The 19,164-nt window shown below is 36.7% G+C and overlaps 1 protein-coding gene across 2 annotated transcripts in view; it reads right to left on the bottom strand.

Moving 5' to 3' along the window:
- Window positions 1–19,164, bottom strand: part of LOC149250707 (uncharacterized) — a 218,118-nt gene that overhangs the window by 127,014 nt on the left and 71,940 nt on the right. For both annotated transcript variants that reach the window (XM_089459203.1, XM_089459202.1), the window contains exon 2: window positions 14,637–14,880. In XM_089459203.1, coding sequence (XP_089315329.1) covers window positions 14,637–14,880 — 244 coding nt within the window. The remainder of the gene's footprint in view (window positions 1–14,636; window positions 14,881–19,164) is intronic.

The following is a 19,164-nucleotide window of genomic DNA, read 5'->3' as shown; positions in this document are numbered from 1 at the left end:
GCATTTTTGTTCTTCTCATAAATGTTATATCTACACGAGTGTCTAGAACTCCATGTACATCATGCTGCTAGATTCTAGAGGGTAATTCTAGCCATGCAATTTAATTTATTCCTACATGCTCCTAATCTACTCAAAACTTTGAAAGAAGTCTAGAAGGAAAGAGTTTGACCTAGTCATAGTAGAGATCCAGAGGATCTTCCTTCTTTTGCTTCTTTCCTTCCTCTTTCACCTCTTGAGTTATATGAGCTTCTTCTCTCTTTCTCTTGTTTTTCTTGTCCTTCTTAAGCTTGGGACAATTCCTTTTGTAGTGTCCATATTCTTGGCATCCAAAACATTGGATCTTGGACATGTCTTTGTTGTTTGTTCTTCGTGGACCAAACTTGCCAAATTTACCTTTTCTTTTGGCCATGGTAGCAAATTCTTGCTCCTTTGATCCCACATCTTCTTTCGCCTTAAGTCTACTTTCCTTTGTTCTGCAGACAGACCACATATCACTGAGAGTGGTTGCTTCCTTCTTGGCATAAATGCTTGATGTGAAGCTTCCCCACTCCTCAGGTAGAGCATTGAGTACAACAGTTGTCATCTCTCTATCAGACATGACTTCCCCAAGCTCTTGAAGTTGATCTCTCATCTCAGAGATTTTCATGAAGTAGGGAGCTATTCCTTCCTTTGTTATCTTCATCTTGTATAATTCATTCCTCAGAGATAATACTTCTCCGGTGGTGGATACCGCGAATAGCTCTACTAGCTTATCCTATATTTCTTTCGATGTCTCAAACTTGGAGACATAGGGAATGAGAGTCCTTGATTGATTCTATCATAATCCTTTAAGCTCTTGTCTCATCCTTATTGTACTTGGCTAAGGCTTGAGTTTGTTCCTTAGCAAGGACAGTGATGTTCCCCTTGACATATTCTAGGAGCTCATTCTCCTTGAGAAGTAGATCAATCCTCTTCTTCCATGCAAGAAAGTTATTGGTGCCTACCAATTTATTGCTTTCCTTGCAAAAAGACATTGATGTATATTCAGAAGGGGACATGTACTTACTTGATAGATTTTGAGATTTGATGGATTTGCTTCCTCCTTGAAAGCTTGATGGCTTGTCTTCCCTAGATCTTGATGTCCTTCAAGTTGTCTTCTCCAAGTGGACTTACTTGGTGATGAGGTGTGCTTGAGGACTTGTAGCTTGATGTAGATCTGCTTCTTCTTTTATATAAGGCTCTCCTTCTAGCTTTGTAGCCCTCCTTGATGAATGATGGATTGTAGACCCTTCTTGTCCTTGAAGTGGTTGAGACTTCTAGGCTTGATGCTTCAACTTTGTAGATGCTTGAGTGTTCTTGAGTTTCCCTTTCCTTGATGTGTCACCTACCCTCTGATACCATGTTAGAGAATCTAGGGCAAAGTAGTGTTGTGGCGATTCTCCGAGACTTGATAACAATTTGTGAAGTCTTTTTACTTTTTCTTAGTAAGCTTATACTTCTTCTTGTTCTTGTTAGTGCATATGTGTGTGCTTCATCACATTGCTACCAAAACAAAATAACAATAACACAAAATTTGGCTCTTTGCCAAGGACAAACCCTCTCCACTCTTGAGAGGGAAACCCTTTGTAAGTTTTCTCTTATTGAAGCTTCTTATTTCAACAACTGCCAAACCTAGACTCTTGACTAAGATCTCCTCCAAGCATGAGTCAAATCATTCCTCTTTCTGCATTGTCACTTCCGGCACATCTTCTGGCACTTTGTCTTCCAGCACTTTGTCCTCTAGGTTAGGAAACCCTTGAATATTAGGGCTCCTCTTCTTTGCTATAAGGAAGACCTTCTTTGCTGACCTAGGAATACCTTGTAGACCTAACTACGCATCTAAGTTAGGCTTCTTATGTTGCTACCTTAAACTGTTGTCAAGCCCTTCCTGCTAGAAACAATGCTCTTCTTCCTCGGTTATGTCTCTTCTTCCTTCGCTTGTGAGGTTGCCTTCAACGTTGGAGCAGGAGACCTTTATAAGCCTAGTTTCTAGCCCAAACCATAAATGATGTCAGTACACTTTTGCTGCTGATTTGGCAGCGGTCTGTCCCTTACTCCTTCGCACGTGTGGCTGCAGAAACCCTAGAAAGCAGCCCCTTAACTTCGTTGTTCTTCCTTCTTGTAACGATGTCCTTTTAGCCCCTTTTCTCACCTTTTCTTCGTCCTTTAAGCCTTCTTCTTCCTTGCGGATTTCAGAGACGTGAGTGTGTGTACAAATGAGGAGTGGACAACCTCTATTATAGAGGTTTGTCCCTCCTTGAAGCCGACATGACTATCCCTAAAGCCGACTTGTAGTTGCATTATATTTCAACATTTATTCATCATTTTTGCTGCTTGTAGACTTCGTTAGTGCTAGGAGAGGATTTGACCATGCTTGGAGTTATTTCCTTGACCTTGTATGATGACTTACATGATGTAACATGCCCTCAAAGGGTCTTTTCATAATTACATTTTGACTTTGACTCTCTAGAAGCACTTCAAAATGTGCTTAACCTATTTTCAATGAGCAAGAAACTCATTGACAAATAATACAAAAATAATTTATCTTTTCTTGACTAAGTACAAATATCAAAGTTACATTTATGAAGACTGAACCTAGTTACATTTTCTCCAACAGGGAGGGTGGCGTTGGTCATAGAGTTCTGACCTTGCATTACACACCTAGTTCCCTGGGTTAATAATTAGCAAGTAAGCCTGATGGTACCTAGAGAGGTTGAAAGCTTTAGTCCATCTTAGTCCCACCGGTATAGATTTCCCTGGTCAGGAATCTAGTTCATGGCACCGTGTGTGCCTAAACTCTTCGTAGTTCATGTGTTTTGAGATCTTCCATGTACTTATATATATATGTGTGTGTGTGTGTGTGTAATTATGAATACCTCTGTAGTTAAGAGGGAGTGTTAAAGAATGTAACTAGGTTCAGTCTTCATAAATTCTATTAGAGTCATAATGAAATGTATTTATGAAAAGAAAGAAAAAGTTTTTTTTATTATTATTATGATTTATTGAAGCATGGGTTTCATGCTTGGGTTATAAAGTTATAGGTCAAAGTCCCCATTGAGGACTTCTAGGTTTTGTCTTGAGTCATTAGAGTCATTGTCCATTTTATGACACCCTTCTTGGGCTATTGAATCATGTAAAAAGAATTATTATTGAGTAAAATAAGTCACTTGTCACCTCCACACCAAGTCGGCCCTTACTTAATCAAGTCGGCCTACATCAGGGTAATTTGAACTCCAAAAAAGGCTATAAATATAGTGCAGTTTGATTCATTTGGAGGATCCCCTCACAAGTTTGATATACAAGCAGAAAAAGCAGAAGTGTACGAAATTGCAGGAGAAGGAGAAGGATTGCTAAATAAGTTTCTGGATTGTCTCTCTCTCACACGTGTGAATTTACTGGGCTATTTGCTGGAAGGACGAAGTACTGCATCAAGGTCGAAAATTTTGCTGCTGCTACTGGGTTGAATTTTATGTTGCTGCCACTGGGTCGAAGATCTGCTACTGCATCTAGGTCGAAGTTGTTGGAAGGTTATCATCTGCAGAAGAAGGGAAGGGTTGACTTGGTGCTTGGAGAAACTCTGTGTCTAGGTCAAGCAGTCTCGGATCATCTCATGAAACTATTAAAGGAAGAGTTGTTGATTGGGTTTTCCCCTAGATAGGGGTTTTGCCATGGTTGTCCACCTACATCTGGTGTCTTTGATCTTCGTGTTATGGTTTTGGTAATTGCTAGATGAACTAAGATAAAAGAACATAAGAAAGTTAACAAGAACATAAGAATATTACAAGTAATTATCAACATAAAGAAAATCTTTCTTCCTTTCTGATTTTCTAACACTTCCAACTTTGGTATCTAGAAGGCCAAAATGTTGTTTCTGTTAGATGAGCATGGTTTGAAGGAGTTTCCTACAACTGTCATTGTTGTACAAACATATCCCATCCAGTTTCATGATTGTAGGAAGGATAACACCAAGGCTAAGAGGATGATCCTCGATGGAGTACGGGATCATATTGTTTCGCATATCGCATAAAGGGAACAACGAAGGAGATGTGGGATGCCATTGTCAAGCTATACCAGGATCCATCAAAGGATCGGAAGATGATCCTCAAATAGAAGCTAAGGACGATCAAGATGCAAAAGGGTGAGGATGTGACCACCTATCTCACCAGGATTCAGTCTCTCAAAGACGAACTTGCAACAATTGGAGAGAAGTCAACTGAGTTGAATTAGTCTCTTAATGGGTTTACCAAGGAATGGCATATGTTCGTCTAAGTAGTTTCTGGGCGTGACAAGCTTCCAAATTGGGAATGCCTATGGAGTGATTTAACTCAGGAGGAGCTAAGGCTCAACTTGGTCGAGGATGCTGCCAGTAGCAGTGGGAAGACAACGAAGATGAAAGAGGAGGAGAACGTTGCCCTTGTAGGAAAGAGAAAAGCAAAGAAGGGTCCCAGCCTAGGACAGGACTCAAAGGGAGAAAAGAAGAAGAAAGATTTATCGAATGTCAAGTTCTTCAGTTGTGATGAGCCTAGCCACTATGTCAGTCAGTGTCCTAAGATGAAGGACAAGAAATGGAAGCAAACAATTGCTTCAGCTGAGATCGAGGATTTCTCCTCCAGGTTGGAGGATGAATTCACATTGATAGCAGCAATACTTCGAGGAGGAGGAGGAATCTGAAACTCCACTATGTTAGATCGGGCAGGGTCCGAGGAAGGAGCAGCAAGGAGATCTAGATCATGGCCAAGGAGGGCTTGATCAGTAGATCAGGTCCAGTTGTTTTGCATGGGATTCCTCAATTGGGCCATTACCTTTGATACAGGAGCCCAAAGTATCTTAGTAGCAAGAGGATCAAAGGTCAGCAAGGAGCAGTCAGATGCTTAAGAGACAATGCAGAGCCAATTGCAATGACTCAATGGATCAACAGTGAGATCGACACGCAGGTTCGCAGTGATAGCAGCAGTACAGAGATAAAAGCGAGACAGTGCGAATTGGCTAGTTGTAGTAAGCAAGGCGTAGTTCCAGCCAAAGCCACTCTAGCGCTGGGGCATCAACTGTGTGAGATCAGAGCAGTGCAGTGGAAGCACATATTGGTTCAACTACAACATGTAGCAGATGAATCAAAGTAGTGCAATAGCTTGGAGGACAATGATTGACAGAGTATTTTTCTTCGCAGAGATTTCCAACTTCTCAATGGCAGAGGGAGATCTATTTGCAAAGGGGGGATGCAAACTCTATAGTAGTGCAGGTTGACTGAGGCAGAGGGAGTTGTCAAGCAACGAGATAATTTGGTAGTCAGATCGATTTGCAGAGGAGAAGCAATTCCCAGTTTGTGGCTCGATTTTCCAGTGATGGTCGTGGTTATTTCTAGCAGTGCGAGTTTGTCAGAGAGGTGTCGGAACGCAATTGTAGAGTTGGTTCAGAGTCTCAGAAGGAGGCCAAATTGATTTGGAGGGGCCGAGTCGTTGTTTTCCAAAGGTTTGCTAATAGCAACTAGTTGTATCACAGATGTCAGACACTAGCAACGTGGATCAGTTCGGCTACAACATGTTCCCATAGATCAGCAAGTAGCAGATATCCTCACTAAAGCCTTGGGTAGAGCGAAGTTTGTCTACTTCAAGGAGCGGATGGGAGTAGTGGAGAACACCTTCCTTGCTAAGAGGTAGTGTTAGTTTTTGGGGTAGCAACAGACAGGTCTTCTAGTCTCTATGGTGTCTAAGAGGCTAAGGAACACAAGATCACCAAAACACAAAAAAGGTTTCGCGAGAAAAGCCTTAGAAACACCTCAATTAGGTTAATTAGCCTATAATTAATTATTTCCTAAGTCTCACTTAGGAAAAGTGGTTAATTAAATCAGATTAACTGAGCAAGGTTGATTTTTCTCTAGTGACTTCCGGAAAAGTGTATTGATGGAGTGTATTGATGGTCGTTGGTCGCCCAACAGAAGATTATAAGAGCAAGGTCGATGGGGTTGGAGGAGACACAGAGTTGGGCGGTTCAACTACCCAGTTGCAGTGATTCAGCAAAGGGCGTAGTTGAAGTTAGGGAGAGAGTCAACAGCAAGGGTTCAGCAGAGAATTGAGAGCAAGATACCGAACAAGATTTCCTCAGATTTTCTAGTGTCTCGGTGACAGGAAGAGCAGGCTGAAATTATCTGCAGAGGAGGTCGAATCAGCTAGTGCGAGTAGCCAGTTTGGCAGTGCATGTGGTAGAGGAGCTCATTTCAGTGAGCCAGAGTCGAATCTATCTTCCGGACGCAAAGTGAGCGGGCCTAGTTCAGCATTGGAGGCAAAACGACTTACAGGGAAGGGTTCCTAGTGACGTACAAATTTCCAAAAGCAGCAGTGCACATTTCCAGCCAGGCAATTCGAATACCCTGATGAATGCGAGTTTCCTAGGAGAGGCCAAATTGACTTGCAGTGGGAGACAATGAGTCTCCAGATTATTTTTCCAGTGAAGATCAATATTTGTCAGAGCATTGCCAATGAAAGGCAAGTAGTTGTAATATTTCTCAAATTGCTGAATAATAATAAAACCCTCATCCGTTGCACTGGTTTTCCCTTCGGGGTTTTTCCAGGGCCATTCGTCTAAAAATAACATTGTCAAAATTATCGTGTGTGTGCATATTTCAGAGTTCCAGTATTTTATTTTCTGCAACGTTTTTATTTGTGAATATTGCAATAGTGGATTGTTCATTATTTGTTGTGATATTAATTTACAAAAGACAAATAAATTGCATAAGTTAGAAGAATAATACCTAGTCACTATAATCATGGAAATTTCATAGGCGGACTCCACAAAACTTCTCAGTGACAAAACTACAAAATGTATTTTGTTGGCCTACAAATGCACTAGGTTTCCAGCAAACTCCATAAAACATCTCTTTTCAATAGTCTTCAAAATGAATTGACTTCTTCTCAGCAGTCTTCAAAATGAAGTGACTTCTTTCAGAGGTATAAGAAAAGCTAATTTCCCAACGAACTTGGAAAAACTTGTCTCAGATGTATACAAAAAACTTTTATTTCAGCAAACTTGGAAAAACTTGGAAATTTTTAGCCAATTCCATTGTGAATCTGAACTGTCTACTTCAAAATCAAAACTAATCTAGGTCGTTGATGAGTATAAAAAATTTTCAAAGAGAATTCATACAAGGTTGCCATGAAAGCTCTGGACGAAGCTCCACATGGTTGATTTCGACTCGATTCTCACCTATTCAACACTCTATGGCCCATACAATGGAATTCACATAAAAATTGGGAATTTCTCTCCAATTTAATCATTTCCACCCAATTTCACCACATATTGAAACTCTAGAACCGCAATCTTAGCAAACTTGCAATGGCCTTTGCGCATACAAGCCCAGTATTGGAACCTCACTCCAATACCACAATGTAACATACCCAGCTCCAAGCAGGGCCACATCACAGCAAATTTCTCCTCTAATATCAAATTATAACATACCAAAATTGCAAGGTACCTTAGGTACTTGCGTTCTTGAACTAATTTTTAAACTCTGATACCAATTTAATTAAAAATAAATAGCATGTAGCGAAAAATAACTCATGCAGAACCATCAAGAAATATATACATAAACAAGAAATCATATTTCTTACATAATGCATAGCATTCAAAGATACACTGCAATATTCCAAATTGAAATTTACAACAAATAACAGATGCATGAACTAAAATACAACAATAAAATCTGAACAAGAGCACAAATCAGAAAACCCCAAAATCTGGGCAATAGTCCTAAGCCATTTTATTAATTATGCATGGAAAATCAAGTACAAGAGGATGAAATCCATAGAACCTGGGCTTGCTACAGCAAGCAACGCAAACCCCAGGTTAGAATGTGTAGGATCAGGTGTTGGAATTGGCCCAAATCTATAGCTCGAACTTGCCCAGAAACTCCATTGTAGACTGTTGAATGGAATTGATCGTCCTGCTCAAAATAATGCCCGAAATGCTCTGAAATTGCAGCCGCAAGCTCCTCTCCTCAAACCCGAAAATACCCAGAAAAGGTTTGGCCTATTTCCAAGCCAAAATCAAACACACTAAATGGTGCAAATTCCCCAATGAACTAGCAATTCGCCCTGCTATAAGAATTAGGATTTCAGGCCCGAATATCACCCGGAAAATTCTATAAAATTAGTCAGAAACTCCTCTCAATAAACCCACAAAAACCCAAAAACGGTTTGCGCTGAATCCACCAAACCCCGATGATCCCCAACAAGTGCAAATTGCCCAATTTGGCCAGAAAACGCCCCACAAAACTGATATTGTTGAATTAAGCCCAAATCCACCACTAGAAATCTCTCCCAACTTTGGCTAAATTCTCCCCTGAGGAATACCTCCAATCTCCAACCCTTATTTCTCCTCAACCTCCATTCCTCCAGCCCTTGTGCACTTCCAGAAATGTAGAATTTCGGCCCCAAGGAATTTCTCCTTCTAATCAGTGTTTAATTCCTTTGATCAAAACTTACAAGGTGCTTTCTGCAACCTACTTGAAGCAGAAGTTGTACGGTCAATAAAATCACGTCATCAGCAATGTATGACTTGTGAAAAGGAGGCTACATCTACAACAGTAAGACCTGCTCTGTTTTTGCCTTTCCTAGACATTAAATAGATATTCATCTCCTCTCAACACTAAAGCACACTCCATGAATACAGTGTATGGTTGAATCTAAAGGTGTACGAACAAATCTAAAATTGCATGGCCTATGCACAAAGAAAGCATGCCTACATCGATGGTATGGTCTGTATGGTCTGCTGATATCTTTCTAGTCCCTTTATCAATCTTCACTTCTTCTCCTCGATGAACTCTGCCCTCTTCCATCTCTTTTGTTCTCTTCTCAAGTGAGATTGACCTCTCCTATCTTGTCTTCTTTATGCTTTAAGAGAAATTCAAATAACTAATCTCCTCAATCCTAACAGCGACCTATCTCAATCTTGAGGTGTATGGCTAAGAATAAATCCTAATCTAAGTCATTAATGTTCTAGAACTTCTAGAACATTTTGTTTATATACCTAAGACCAATTAGACTTTTCAAAACATTAGACTTTCACTTTACTTTTCAACTGAATTTGCAAGACAGAATTAGTGACCACCTTTCTGAGGTGCTCAACAATGAAATGTATTGAACCACTTCCTGCACATTAACATTTAAATTGTGCAAGAAGTTCCTACTCGAGCTACATTTCTCAAGAGGTATCATCAACATACCTTTTCCACCAATGGAACGAACAAAGTTCGTTCTTCACGTTAAATACTCTAGAAGACTTGGAATATAAAGATCTCCATTGAGATACAAGAATATGTATATTAAAATGTATGAGAATGATTGATGATATAATTGGGAGTGAGGGCCCTGTATATATAGCCAAGAAGTACCCTTTCACGAAGAGTCATGTCTGTAGAGACATGCCTCTTTGTTTAACTAATTATTATTTAATTACATATTATTATGATTATTATTTATTATCTATACTTATTACTTTTACATAAATTATGTTCATAACATTGCCTTCCCCTTCAAAAATCTTTGTCCTCAAAGCTTGTTGATGAAAGGACTTGATCTCTTTTTCTCCTACAAATGTCTTCTCATCTCGGGACAATCATCTTTGTTGATACAAGTTGATATGATCCTTGGAGTCACATATAAAACTGTCGCACGGAGGAAAGATCTGACCATCCTAAATTAATCTTTTGTGAAATCTTTTGATTACTGGAAACTTGTGATGAATTGTTACCACTGGACTGAATTGCGCGCACTTCAGTGTTCTTCAAAACATAAGTTTGTTGTTTATGTTCCGAGTGATGCAAATTCGTAGATTGATTGAGATGTTTGTTCTTGTGATTCAGATGTAGATAAAGAGTTCTTTTGATTCCCCTTATCACGTGTGTGGCTATATTTGATTTACTTCAATTTCCAATGTCATCGAGTTGGTTACAAAATCTTCACTTGGAATTTCCTCTGTCAAAACATCTGAGTGTGTTTTTTCTTTAAATGATGTGTCTTCTTCTTGAGATGTGGTATTCACTAAATCGGTATTCATTCCATTTTCTTCTACTTGGCCTGAAACGACTGAAGATTTCAATACTACTTCTTGAAGTTGTTCTATTGTCGTGTTTAAGCTTCTTTATTTGTGTAAGGAGGTTTTAGTTATGATTCCTTAAACGTAAAACATCTTCGCTTTCTGGATTGTTGATTTTACTCTTAGTAGCCTCATCATCTTTTAAACTTTTGATTTTTGTTCTAATAATGTTCGATTAAGGTTCTTTAAACATAAATTTTCTTCTTCTTGTTCCAACAAGTGCTTCTTGAGTTCCTTCTTTATGCCTTTAACTTTCTTGACTTGTTCAAGTAGTTCTTCATTGTGTTCTCTAAGGTGCGAAATTTCCTTGTCTTTACTGGAGATGACTTCTTCAACCTCTTTCTGTTTTTTTGGTATAGTTCTTTTATTATCTTGAAACATTAATTCTAAAATATCCCTAAAGTCTTCTGATGAAGGCTTTATCGGTTTTGACTTCATCGTCACATCCTGGAAGTTGGTCATCTTCTTTTTGTAAGGAAACATAGAAAAAAAAAAAAAAAAAAATATAAGTTTAACATGAACATACCCAATTCTTTTAACCCAGGTTGACCCAAAATGATGTCAATTTTTGGGTTAAACATAGTTACGACACGGAATTGAGATATGTACTTATAATGATCAATTGTCACTTGTAAATCATTAATTTCATATTCTTTTCCGCCAAAAAGACCTTCTCGTTCACCTATATTTGGCTCTAGAATTAATAGTTGATTTGCCAAATTAATATTAATGTAATTATCCTCGATGTTTGGATTAATAGCGATACTAATCTCTTTCCTTTGGATACACCCTTTTAATGTAAATAATCTAAGATCTACAATTGGGATACCTTTATAGGAGAAACTTCCTTCCTTTATTTTCTAATTAGGCTCCATTTTTTTTCTTTTTTTCAGAGATTGACACTATTTGTATTAGTCAATAATTAGTTTGAGTGGGAAAAGTATTCCTTGCAACTCTTTCAAAGTAACCCATGTACAAGTTAGAGACAGTGAGAAACAAAGGGGATCCTATAGCAACCTCGTATGTTTGTTCATATATAATAATTTGGAAGCTAAAGTAGACTTCAAGCATGTCTTCATCAAACACGTGGTCTCTTGATCCATTATGCAGTTAATTATTTCTACAGCTTCATCCACCAACACTTTTGTAAACTGAAAAATGACATCTACGTTGACCAACATATCATCTTCAAGAACCCTTATATTTTCAATATTATTCATACAATGCATTGAATCTTTTATGAACATGTGACATATTGGTGGTTTCAGTTTCATAGACAATAATTTTGGCAGCTGGTAGGTGGGGGCATCGATTGTGTTTACAATTGGCCTTAGAGGGACTCCATCCTTAAGGATCTTTGGCAATCCATTAATACATCAGTGAACAATGGGATTTTCAGCAATCGGTTTCATCTTAATACCTTCATTGAGACTAGTCATATCCCTCGTAATCTGGTTGCTAGGATCCTTTCTTTTATTATTTCTATAGCTACCACTGGTTTCAAGATGATCCAGCATTTTCTTTTCATATTCTTCCCTGAAACTAACAATAGTGGTGCTCCTCTTGTTGAACTCCACTACAAGAGCTTCTTTATTATTCCTCAGATTCCTCAACATTGTTCCAACTTCTTTACTGCTATTATTTTTTGGAGACCTTGTTCATCTAAGAATTGTCACACATTCTTATCTAGCCTCCTCAATATTTTCTTCTGGCAGCATTCAAATTGATTCTTGGTACAAATCAGATCTTTTTTGGAACCCTTTTCAAAAATACTCCAAACTTAATACCACGTTCTAAAATATTTAATAAGGGAAACTCAAAACTTGTTCAAATGAATCAATCAAATTATTTTCTGTGTCACACCTCTCCTTACATTATGCTTTTGTTGGCTTCCAAACTCAACGAATTCCACTTCCCTTTTTTACTTAGTAGACTGCAATGTCCTTTCAGTTTTAATTGTTGGGCCAGCTTCAATTATTTCCCAAAGGTCAAAGTGGTCAATATTAGTCCATGTGAGATGAAGAGAGTACACTTTTCCCTCCAAATTATTCAAGTCATGTCATGATCTTCTTTGTTTCTAACCCACGTTAAACTTGCTCTAATGTAGATATCAGTGTTTTGGTCATTCTAAAAATTATACTGAAATCTAGCAAAATGTGGAATGACCCATTGTCTAAAAAGAATGAACTCCAATTGGGGTTCAATCAAAGCCACATTACACCACCAGCAAAATAGAACAAGATAAAATGCAATATGCTCCGATGCAATTCCAAGATTTACAGGGACTTTACACGTAAATACTAGGCACGAGATTAATCATCAATGGAGTATGTGTTAGAGATTTAACACTTAATAAAGTGTTGTTAAGAGTTATTATCACTTATGAGTTATGACACTTAATCTGTTAGATATATGACTAATGTAATGTTAGTTGTGGATAGGAGTTAGGTGGTTAAAACACCATAACCACATAGCAGCATTCGAAATTATAATGAGACATGATGTAAAGAAGTGTGAGATGTATCAATGTGGCATCATCCCTAATTTCTTACATGGTGTTAGAGCAATATCAATTCTTAGAAATTATTACGAGACATGATGTAAAGACATGTGAGATGTATTAATGTGGCAACATCCCTAATTTCTTACATGGTATCTGAACAATACCAATTCTTTAGGCATGTAGTCAAAGAATTGTGAGAAACAAAGTTCAGAAAATTCCAAAAAGAGATTTTAAAAAGAGAAAAGATCTGAGAAAAGCAAACCGAAGTTTTGTTTTAAAGAAGAGAGAGTATGAATAATTAAGTTGATAAAGTAAGACTTATGATTTAATTTCCATAAAGTCAAAATAAAATACATTATGCAAGCACGAAGAATAGATGATGAACAGAATTGCACAAAGAATAAAAGACATAAGGAAATAGTAGAGAACAGGCCTGAACCACCACAGATGCCCACACTAACAGATCAGATGAATGGCAAAAGCATACACAGCCACCTGACAATTTTTTCTGGTAGACCACAAAGGCATAAATCCAAAATGCACATAGATAGCAGTATATTTCAGAGCATGAAGATGCCCATGTTCAAAGATGGCCTGCATGTTAAGTAACAACAGCATGGGAGAAAGAAACCCCAACAGCATAGACAACCTCATTAGGGCACAAGATTGGTGCATTCATTTACAGTCAAAGACATAAAATTAAAAAATGTGACAGTTGAGATAAAAAAAACATAGTGGACATAGAGTGGTAACACTCAATAAAATGTTGCTTGCAGGAGTTAATAAATTGACACTTAATATATTAGATATGTGATGAATGCAACATCAGATGTTGAGGTTAGGGGTTAGATGGTTAAATCATCAAAACCACATATGTACAGCTCTATGAGAGATGTATTGCTGCAACATCTTTTCTGAAATATATATTTATTTTCTCTCTCCACCATTCTCTGTGTAAATGTGTGCACCCTAGTTTCTTACAGTATAATCCAGACTTTAGGAACAATGGGAGATTGTACTAGATTTCAGACTTGATAATAGGCACCAAATATAGTGCTTTTTTCCAGCATGAGTTGACCATATAAATGTCTCGATGTATCAACTGTTATTGTTAAATGGTTATATATAGTATTATGCTTGATAGTGTCTAGACTAAGGGATTAACAGTCAGCAACTATTATGGACATCTAGATCTTTCTCTATACATCATCATCTTGGACCTCATTGTAAATGTCTCGTGGCAATAGATCACTGGAAATCTATTGGTTAATGTGGTTCTATCTTTTCTGTCCTTGTTGGACCTCTGCTGATGAGGACTTAATTATGTTATCTACACTAGTTGCATATATGCATCAATGTATTACGATGTTAATTTAGATTTGATTTGGAAATTGAATTCAACACTGTTCAAAAGCAGGAATTGACTGTTCCCTTACGCTATCATTCATATGAAGCAGTACTCCACTCAGCATTGGAATGAAAAGCAGAAAATAAGACATTGAATATTCTGAGAATCTAGAAAGGAAATAGAAGTCCTTTATAACAAACTGGGTTTTTCAGTTGAAACTAATCAAAATAACCATGATTATGGAAAATAGAAATCCACTGTAAAGAACTAGATTTCAGTTGAACTCATCAAACTGACTGAGAATATTTTATGGAAAATAGAAATCCATGTAGCAAACTAGGTTTCGCAGTTAAGCTCATCAAGCAAAAACTAAGAAACATTTGAACTTACTGAAAATTTAAAATACATAAAACATTGTACACGTGATATAGCCAGACACGCAAACCCTTTAGGTAACATATCCAAATAGCAATTATAACCCGTCATCCTAAAGCAGAAAAAGTTATTGTCTATTCCAAAAGTTTCTTTGAGTTAATACCATTGCATGGAATAAATACACTCACACTTGGTCATACTAGTTTCATATCTAGCCATGCTTTCCGTGATTAGAAATAATCTTTCAAACTCATGTCTTAAAATTCAATTAAAAGAAAGTAAAGAAAAAGAAAAATTTCATACCTTGCAAATAAGCATTCACAGAGAAAAATATAGTGGTAACGATAGGACCGTAAACTGCCTGACCAAGAGCTATCTTTTTTATCGTACTCATTACATCACGCTTTGGGAGAATTGTTGAAATAAAGTTAAACCATAAATGCAATGTAGGCCCTGAAAGAAAGAATCCATATCCAGCTATTCGAAGGATCCTTTCGACATCCAAATCTGAAAAACTGAAGGTATCCAATGCAGCAAAGCTAATGCCCTGACAATATCAGATAATTAAACAAGCTTGTTAAACAACTTTTTCCTTTTCCCAAAAACACGATAGACCATATCAGAATGAAATGAAAAGCAGTAAATTTGACATGATCACAAACACAACAAATTTCAGGTAACATTTTTCCTAGTGAAATATAATCCCTCACCCACGTATTATGTGTTCCAATTCTAAATAAGGAAACTGGTGACTTGCCAGCCCCCATGGATTCCCCCCACTTCCTCACTTTTCCAGATGGAGTATGGTTGAAGTACCTGCTGGAACCCCAAGGAGCTCAATGGGATTTGATCCCAAGACATCCATATATTTTCAGACAAGAGCATTTACCAATCAAGCTAATCCTTGGGGATAGACTTTCAGGTAAAATATACAAAAAAAGTGAAGTTTTCAAAAGTCATTAAAAGGTAAGGGGCTTAAAAGGGAACTAAAGCAACCTCTAGGAAGAGGCAAAAAGAGCTTAGATAACATGTAATACCAGCCAGATCCAATCCTACAGGAAATAACGTTCAAGTACAGAAGGATGGCACCATCTAGTTGGAAATTTGAAAAATCATTAAAGAAGGAGCAGACTTATAGGATCAAAATTTGATTAATCCTTGTCGTGTAATTTTGGGACTTCCAAGAATAATTATGCAAAGTTTTAATAGCCAGACCAGACAAGCCCATTTTATGTTGTTATCTAAGAGATGCATGACCCTATTATGGAAAATATATGTTTGTCAGGCATTTCAACAATATTCATCCTTAACTTGTTAGAGTTTCAGGCAAATACAATGGCAGAGAATACAATGCAAAAAAAGTGAGAATAGTACTCTGATGCTTGGAGCATACAATATTTATGTAACGACTTAATGACTTCAGTGAATACATAACTTAACATTACATTATAACCTAATCATAACTTTATTAAAGCTGCATAAAGTGGCATTATTAATTTTACTCATAGTTGCTTGTCCCAATTTTTCTTTTCTTAAAAACATGTCGAGACTAAAACACATAAAAGTCACCATTAAATTAAAGACTAAAACCTTCTACACACACACATACAAGCCTAGTGGCTTAGCTCAATTGGTTTGAACTTTGAACCATTATTTCAAAGGCAGAGTTTGCGATGAGGCCTCCACTTTGGTCTAGGTAGGGTTTGTGTAACAAACAAAATTCGTACTCTAGTAGAAATGCTCTAATACCAATGTAACGAACAAACTTCGTACTTCACAATAATCTTCAAAATACTTTGAAGACAAAGACATCCATTGCAGGACAAGTAATTATATATAAGAATATTTGAATACAAGTGTGATGATGAATGTTACAAATGAAGCCTACTTATATACCTAGGCAAGTGTCTCTTCATGAAAGGTCATGTCTCATTATACATGCCCCTTTAGTACTATCATTATTTAATGATCACTAATTAATCATTACTATGATTGTTATTATTATTTATATTTACATTATTTTTATATAATTTTTATTCATAACATTTCTTCCTCTTTAAAAAGCTTTGTCCTCAAAGCTTATTGTTGACAACGCATGTCATCTATTTTTTTGTCTTATAAACTATTTGCATCTTTCGGTATTCTTCGTTGACACACGCTGATAAGATCCTTGGAGTGATAAATAAAATTGTCGAACTGAAAAGGGATCTCACCATGCTAAGTTAATCTTTTGTTGAATCTTGTGGTGACTGGAAACTTGTAATGAATTGTTATTACATGAGTGGATTGTACAAACTTCAGTATTCCTTGGAACATATGTTTGTTGTTTATGTTCTGAGTGATACTGGTACATAGATTGATTGAAAAGTCTACTCTTGTGATTCAGATGTCGATAAGGAGTTCTTTTGTTTTGACTTTCCCTTATCATGTGTGTGGCACTTCCCTGATTTACTTCAAGTCCTGATGTTGTTGAATTGGTCACAAAATCTCCCAGTGGACTGCAAAATGTGAATATGTTTTCCTTCAACTGGTTTGTCACTTTCTTGAGTTGTGATATTGATTGGATCGGTGTTCGTATCTTTCTCTTCAATGTGGACTAAAGACTTTGACACTTCTTTTGTAATAGTTTTTTCTAATTTGTTGTTCAATGATTTCTTGTCATTTTTAAGTTTCTTAATTTGAGTGAGCAGACTCTGATTATGATTTTTGAGAGTAAGAGTTCCTCATTTTTTGAGTCCACTTACTTTGGCATTCAAACTTCTCATCTTTTAAACACTTAATTTATTCTAATAATTTTTTATTAAGGTTTTTTAAGTGTAAATTTTCCTCTTCCTTCTTTGACTTTCGTTGAGCTTCTTGTCGAAACTTTCTTTTTCTTGTTCTAACTTGTGCTTCTTAGTTTTACATTTTTTGACTTGTGCAAGTAGTTTCTGGATATGATCTTTTAAAGAGAATTTTCTTTGTTTTTATTGGATATGACCTCCTCAAGCTCTTTTTGCTTCTTCAATATTGTGTTTTGATTCTTTTGAGGTATTAATTTCAAAATATCTTCAAGGTCTTTTGACGAAAGCATTATCGATTCCGACTTCATTGTCATGTCTCGAAATGTGATCATCCTTCCCTTACAAGAAAACACCACAAAAAATTATCTATGTTTAACATGTACGTACCCAATTCTTTAAGCTAAGATCCACCAAAAATTATTTCAACCTTTCTGTCATACATTTTTACAACACAAAATTGAGATATATACTCATAATGATCTATTGTTACTTGTAAATCATTAATTTCATATTTTTTTCCAAAAATATTTGTTGTTTCGCCTACATTGCCATCCGAAATTAATAGTCGATTCACCATATTAATATTTATGTAATTTTCGTCATTACTTGTACAAATAGCAATAATAACTTTTTTTCCCTTGGATATCCCCTTTTAATATAATTAACTCATGATGTGTGATTAAAATACCCTTATAGGAAAACCGTTCGTCCTTCATTTCCGAACTAGACTCCATTTTTTTTTCTCTTCAATGATTGACTCTAAGCCCTCAGTTGATATTCGCTGCAGAGAAGGGAATTAAAGCTCTTAGTATATAGGCTATCAAATTTTAAAAAAATATATAAGAAAAAAAAACGACAAGAAAAGGAGTACTTGAAAAAAAACGTTAGCTAAAGAATCATATGAAGAAAGTTTTATATTAAAAAAAGAAGTTATCAAGGAATATAGTAAAAGAAAAAAAGAAGGTGTAACTGGTTGAGAACATAGAATAGAATGCTCAGATCTTCCGGAGAAATCACATAGATAACAAAGGGTCGACGCGTTTCGAACCTAGATCTAGGTTCATCATCAGGACCACGATGAGGAGCAAGATCAACAGACCAAAAATATATAAATCCTAGAAATGCAACGGTAAATTCCAACGGTCAATAAAAATTAAAAGAATTATAAAAAGGGAACATTAAATTTACCGACCGTTGGAAGCGCAAAACCAAAAAGTAAAGGCTTCCATCCCGCCAATCATGGGGAAACAACATGAAATGTCATTCTTGTATAATCAAACACTCATATGAGGTACAAGTATGAGGAGCCGGAGGCCCTCACTTTCAGTGCCCGGAGAGATGGGGAGCTATTCTTTCCTACCAGATTGGCTCTTCTGTCTTTCTTACCCATAGGGAGTTGCTCATGCTTTCCCACACAGATTGGAAGGTCCTCACTAACGCTCGGAGCTTGGTGCTACGATGGGTCGGTAGGCCAGCTCTGCTTCCAATACCAAATAGAAGCACTTAGCTGGGGTTGCTGCCGGGGTTCCAACGGTCGGTAAATTCCAACGGTAAATTTAATGTTCCCTTTTTATAATTCTTTTAATTTTTATTGACCGTTGGAATTTACCGTTGCATTTATAGGATTTATATATTTTTGGTCTGTTGATCTTGCTCCTCATCGTGGTCCCGATGATGAACCTAGATCTAGGTTTGAAACGCATCGACCCTTTGTTATCTATGTGATTTCTCCGGAAGATCTGAGCATTCTATTCTACGTTCTCAACCAGTTACACCTCCTTTTTTTCTTTTACTATATTCCTTGATAACTTCTTTTTTTAATATAAGACTTTCTTCATATGATTATTTAGCTAACGTTTTTTTAAGTACTCCTTTTCTTGTCGAATTTTTTTCTTATATATTTTTTTTAAATTTGATAGCCTATATACTAAGAGCTTTAATTCCCTTCTCTACAACGAATATCCACTGAGGGCTTTTAATTTCGATTGTTAACCTTAATATAAAATTCAAGAGTAATAATAATAATTGTTTGTAATAGTCACGTCGTT

Source organism: Pinus tabuliformis, chromosome 7, assembly GCF_031772625.1.
Source record: "Pinus tabuliformis cultivar Carrire ecotype Pingquan chromosome 7, CPIR1, whole genome shotgun sequence".
Classification (NCBI taxonomy): Eukaryota; Viridiplantae; Streptophyta; class Pinopsida; order Pinales; family Pinaceae; genus Pinus; species Pinus tabuliformis.
This window is presented reverse-complemented; position numbering and strand designations above follow the sequence as displayed.